Source organism: Mustela putorius, unplaced genomic scaffold (assembly GCF_011764305.1).
Source record: "Mustela putorius furo isolate JIRA1106 unplaced genomic scaffold, ASM1176430v1.1 tig00003942_pilon_pilon_pilon, whole genome shotgun sequence".
Lineage (NCBI taxonomy): Eukaryota > Metazoa > Chordata > Mammalia > Carnivora > Mustelidae > Mustela > Mustela putorius.
The window spans coordinates 404840-410839 of NW_025422087.1; the positions used below are offsets into that span (position 1 = coordinate 404840).

The 6000-nt window shown below is 39.7% G+C and overlaps 1 protein-coding gene across 10 annotated transcripts in view; it reads left to right on the forward strand.

Moving 5' to 3' along the window:
- RNF6 (ring finger protein 6) overlaps positions 1–5264 on the forward strand; it is a 37784-nt gene extending 32520 nt beyond the window's left edge. For 2 of the 10 annotated variants that reach the window (XR_006603548.1, XR_006603553.1), the window contains 2 exons: positions 1150–1269; positions 4277–5264. Coding sequence is in view for 2 of the 10 variants with exons in the window: in XM_045069588.1 (XP_044925523.1) it covers positions 1150–1184 (35 nt within the window). In the remaining 8 variants the exon portion in view is untranslated. Of the gene's footprint in view, positions 1–1149; positions 1978–4232 lie in introns of those variants that run through there. The other 8 variants (XR_006603551.1, XR_006603554.1, XR_006603549.1 and 5 more) reach the window with 7 other exon arrangements.
- Positions 5265–6000: the final 736 nt, after the last annotated feature.

Sequence of the window (6000 nt, forward strand, 5' to 3'; positions counted from 1 at the left end):
TGATAAGAATAACTCATATAACATGTCCAAGGAAAATTAGGTTCAAATAAATCAGGTTGTCTTTAGAGAAATTACAAAAGATGGTCCTGTACGTGACTGTGTGTATGTGTGGGTGTGTGTATATATAAGAGGGGAGATGATGGGGCTTACATATCATCCCATGATGGTACAATGGTTAGGACTATTAGCTCTGCAGACAGACACACTGGTTTCAAATTCTGGTTTTGCAACTGAATTACTGTGTGACCTTGAGCAAGTTACTTAGCTTCTTGAAGCCTCAGTTTCTTATCAATGAAATGGGAACAATATTAGCATAGGTGTAACTCAGAGGGAGATATTGTGGGTTTGTTTCCAGATCACTGCAATAGAGCTAATATTGCAATAAGTATAATATTGCAATGAGTCAAGTAAATTCCTTGGTTTTGCAGTGCATATAAAAATTATGTTTACACTATGCTGTAGACTATTAAGTGTGTAATAGCATTATGTCTAAAAAAAACAATGTGCATACTTTAATGAAAAATACTTTATTGCTAAAAAATGCTAACCATTATCTTTCAGTGAGTCATAATCAATGATTATAGATTACCATAACATATATAATAATGAAGAAGTTTGAAATATTGCAAGAATTACAAAAAAGTGACACACACAAAATGAGCAAATGCTGTTGGAAAAATGATACTCACATACTTACTTGATGCAGGATTGCCACAAATCTTCAGTTTATAGAAATTGCAGTATATATAAAGTGTGGTGTTCATGCACCTAATTTATGGAGATATAGGAAGGAAAAATGGTATTTTGTTGTTTGAATTAGCATTTTTTTAAATTAGTGAGGCTGAGCATCTTTGAATGTAATTATAAGTCATATTTTTCCCCATGAATTGCCTGCTGACATTGTTGTGCATTTACATATATTCATTGAATTAATATTCATTAGGTTATGAGTTTTTTATTACCTTAGTATGAAATTAAAATACAAAGATGTAGTATTGCAACTATATCTTACTCATTTACTATTTTGTTGATTATATGTGTTAAAAATTCTTATTCTTAGTTCAATTTTTACAAACTTTGTTTATTAATTTTTTGTTAAGAAATGTTTAATTATTATAAAATAAAATCTGACAATATTTCTCTTTATAGCTGTTGGACTGAGGGACTCCATTACCAGCTGGTAATTGGCCAGAGGCCACACTCAGTCCCTTGCCACATGGGCCTCTCCAACATGGCGGCTTAGTTCATCAAAACATGCGAGCTAAGAAGGTAACAGAGTCTGCTAATAAGACAGAAGTCACAGTATTATGTAATCTACTCAGCAAATTAGCATCCTGTCATCTTTGTCATTTTCTGTTGGTTAGAAGCAGGCCGTTGGGTACAGCCCACCCTCAAGAGGAGGGGATTCCAAAAGGGAATGATTACCAGGAGACGGGGTACTCCTCTTTTTCCTTTGCCTGCACATCCAACCCATCAGCAAATCCTACTGGCTCTGCCTTCCACATATTCAGAAACAACCACTTTCTCACTACCTTCACTGCAATCACTCTGGTCTGAGCCATTACTCTCTTTCAGCTGGAGTAATGCAATAGCCTTCTAATAGGTCTCCCTGCTCCTGATTTTGCCTTCATGGACTCTATTTCCAAAATGAAAACTAGAGAGATTCCATTTAAAATTTGATCATGCCACTTCCCATCTGACTTGAAAAAACCAAGGTTCTTATAATGGCCATCAGCCTACTATCCCTGGCTACCTCTCTGGCCTTATTTCCTATTATTCTCCCCTGCACTCACTGCACATCAGCCACTCCTTGCTATTTCCGAAACAAGTATGCTCCCATTTTAGGGCTTTGTATTAAATACTACTTCTGCCTGAAATTTTCCTCCTCCATAACTGCATAGTACCTTCCTACCTTATTTATTTATTTTTTTATTTCACAGAGAGAGAGAGAGAGAGAGAGAGATCACAAGCAGGCAGAGAGGCAGGCAGAGAGAAGGGGAAGCAGGCTCACTGCTGAGCAGAGAGCCCAATATGGGGCTCGATCCCAGGACCCTGAGATCATGACCTGAGCCGAAGGCAGAGGCTTAACCCACTGAGCCACCCAGGTGCCCCCCTTCCTACCTTATTTAAGTCTTTACCCAAATATTATCTTTGTAGCGTTGCCTTTCCTAAACATCCTATTTGAAATTGCAAACTCCTATTCCCTATTCCCATTGCTTGCTTTGTTTTTCTGCATAACACATATTCCTACTAATATGCTTTCTGTCTTAATCTGCACTAGAATGTAGCCTCCATGAAAACCAGGATTCTTCTACTTTTTTTAAAAAGATTTTTTTTATTTTAGGAAGAAAGAGCACATATGAGTGAGGGAGGGGCAGAGGGAAAGAGAAAGGGAAAGGGAAAGAATGTCAAGCAGACTCCATGCCCAGTGCAGAGCCCATGCAGGGCTCAGTCCCATGACCCTGAGACCATGACCTGAGCCAAAACCAAGAGTTGGGTGCTCAACTGACTGAGCCACCCAGGCACCCTGAGAACCGAGATTCTTGTCTGGTTTACTGCTATATCTACAGCAACTTGAACATGGTAATGGATTAATACATATTTGTTTAGCAAGTGAACATATTTACATATTTAATCCATCTGAAATTAATTTTTATGAATGTTGGAGAGAAGAATGTACCTTAATCACCCCCCCCCAAACAGGGCCAATTATTCCAACATCTTGTATTTAATAATCTATCCCACACACCACCACTTCCCCCTGAACTGAAATAGTCTAAATAGAGCGTAATGTTCCATAGAACATTATCTATTTCTCTACCAGTTTTTTAATATTCTAGCTTTATGGCATCCTTTAATGAGGCTTGGCCACATGAACACTGGAGCTGGATAATGAGTCTGTATTCTCAAAAAGAATTTGTAGATTTTCACTCTAGTTCTCTGATATTTCCTATGACTCAGTCCCCCTTTGGATTTCTGGATTTTTCTCTTTCATGCTAAATGAATAATGAACCAAAACACTGGTGATGATGGTGATGGTGATGGTGATGATAAAGAAGAACCCACAAATCCACCAGCCATGACATCTTTTGGATTAGAGAAGTGATTGATGAACAATGACAAATCAGATAAAATTGACAGTAGTAGGCCATTTTGTACAGCCCAAGCTTTCACCAGCTAGCGCATGATCTCCAGCTCCTCTCAAAGTCTTCCTCTGAGACTCCTCAGAGTGTCTCACATGTGCCTATGAACAAGCCCTCTCAGCTCCCATCTACTGTCTAAAGCTACAATTGTCAGTAAAGATCCGATACTGTAGAGGTCACATCTTAGATCTGTCAACCCTGGAACTTCCCCTGAGAAACAATTTCCTGTTTAAGAGTAGACTTGAAGGTTTGGAATATTTTCCATGGTAATTATAGAAATTAAGTGAGCTTAGCTTGGTTCACTCAAATTGTCTCAATCACGTTATATCTTTTAACAGCTAAACCTCTGTACAAATAAGGGAAGAAACTGAGTCATGGTTGACTGCCCCAGCAAAATTACACTTTGCCTCACAGGAAAGGGAACCATTGATCTTTGCTACTAGATGTGCCCAAGTTCCCTGGGGTGATACAGGTAGTAACAGTAGGGAGTGACCAGAGTTTTCCAGAACCTTGTAGAGAACCAAAAAAGAATAAGATGCTAGTGTCATACCACTATCTACTCAGACACTTCGTAAGGGAGCCAACACTGTACCACCATTTTGTTCTTATTTTAGACCCTGCCCACTTATAGCAGAATTTGTAGTTTCAAGTGAGCATACCCCCTTAGGGACCCAACACATTTTAAAACTAAGAAACTCTAAGAATGAGGTTATCATCACTGGATACAAATTTGGTCCCAACAAAAACAAAGCCAGAAACATTTCCAGCAGTCATTAAGGTCTTCAGAACCATGACTGACATCAATCTGTAGCCAAAAATGTCAGAATTCTTCTGAGTCTAACAGGAAGACATGCCAAAATAAATACACGAATTTAATCATTTGGCAAAAAAGCCTTCTAATAAGAAAGTGAAATCAAAGGAGAGACCTCAAATGTTGATTACAGAATGCATCACTTCCCCAACAATGACAAAGCTGTATCATCAGATAACTCAGTCCAGTGAACTTTTAATATTATTGTGTCAACAGCAGAGCCTCTGGGAAAGCTGAATTGAAAATAAACAGATTTTTTTTTTCATTTTCTATGTCAGGACATTTGAATGAAAACTGGTTAGGTTTATTTACATTATTTCAGTGACATCTAGAAACAGCAGCGGAGACTATGAGTGGGAATGACACATCCCTCTTATCAGCTCTGAGAACGCATGTGGAGAGGCTGCATTTAGATGAAGAGAAAAGGGTAAGATTTAAGGTAAATGAATAAGAAAAATGCCTCGATGACTTCACCCATTGGAGCATCCTCTAGCTTTTGCTTTACAGATTGTCACAGCCTGGCGTTTTGAGTGACTCGGGTAAAAACCACAGCAAGCCAAGGTGCTTAGGCCTGGATTTTGTAAGCTTGTAGAGAGGGACACTGTAAGAAGTGGCTCTTGTGCTGCAAACGCCTGCACGTTATTTCTGAAGAGCGCATTGGTGGGCTCATGTTACCTTCCTTTTGAGCACTACAGGGTCAGACCTCCCTATTCTGATGTGCTGCCAATCATGTGAAAAAATATGCTCGGACTAGGGAGTCCAACTTCTAAGTGCCTTGCTCATCCTCCACATCTGACTTTTGGTTATTTCTTGCTTTACAGGATCTTTACAGATAGTACGGGGAGATGCCAGAACTATGCTATCCCATTGCCACTGAATTCCTAGCCTTCTCTGTGCCTTTGTGAAGACTTCTAAAACAACTAGAGGAAATGCCCTGTCTTCAGCCATATGCCCAAACTAGGAGGCTTATCTGCCCTGATCCCCCCTCTCATCTGGCTGCTATGGTGTCAGTTCAAGTCTATGGAATGTCTACCCGCTAGTCCTGGCTTACTGAAATCTTGGATGGTCATCGTGGAAGGCTCTACTTTTTCCAGGAAGCCATCTTTGCTTAATCTAATAGAAACCGATCTGCCTCATTAATAATTGTTTCTCCCTCAAGGCTAGAGTAAGATCTTCAGAGAACCATGGCTCTGAAAAGGTTTTGGTATTCTTCTATTATTCAAAATGCAAACAATACTAAAATATAAAATATAAAATATATGTACAAAGGTCTAACCAGTTCTACCCACCCCCTCCATAATTGCCAGACAGGAATTTTTTTTTTTTTTTTTTTTTTTTTTTTTTTGTGGGGGGAGGGAAGGGACAGAGGGAGAGAGAGAGAGAAAAAAAATCTTATGGAGACTCCATGCCCAGCACAGAGCCTGATGTGGGGCTCAGCTCATGACCCTAGAGATCATAACCTGAGCTGAAATCAAGAGTCAGACACTTAACCAACTGAGCCACCCAGGTGGCCCAACAGGAGATTTTTAAAACATATATAAAATTCTTTCAAAAATTATTTTGGTCCCTCTGATTTGGTAGTATTCAAGATGATGCTAAGGCTTTCTGTCTATTGGATTATTCACCTGCTTCCTTCACTAGAAGAAGAGATTGGGGACTTTGGCTGATTAATCACTGTATCTCTGAAGCCCAGAATATAGCATCCACATACAATAGGTGTTCAATTTGTTCAACTAATGAATAAAAGGGAAATTTTCTGGCTGTCTTCAAATGTATCAAGACCTTCATGTGGGGGATATGTAGGAGGGGATACCAGTTTAGGTTTTCTCCTGTGCTTCTTAAGACAAGGACCTATGTGGGGCGCCTGCGTGGCTCAGAGGGTTAAGCCTCTGCCTTCGGCTCAGGTCATGATCTCAGTGTTCTGGGATCAAGCCCCGCATCGGGCTTCCTGCTCAGTGGAGAGCCTGCTTCCCCCATTCTCTCTCTGCCTGCCTCTCTGCCTACTTGTGATCTCTGCCTGTCAAATAAATAAATAAAATCTTAAAA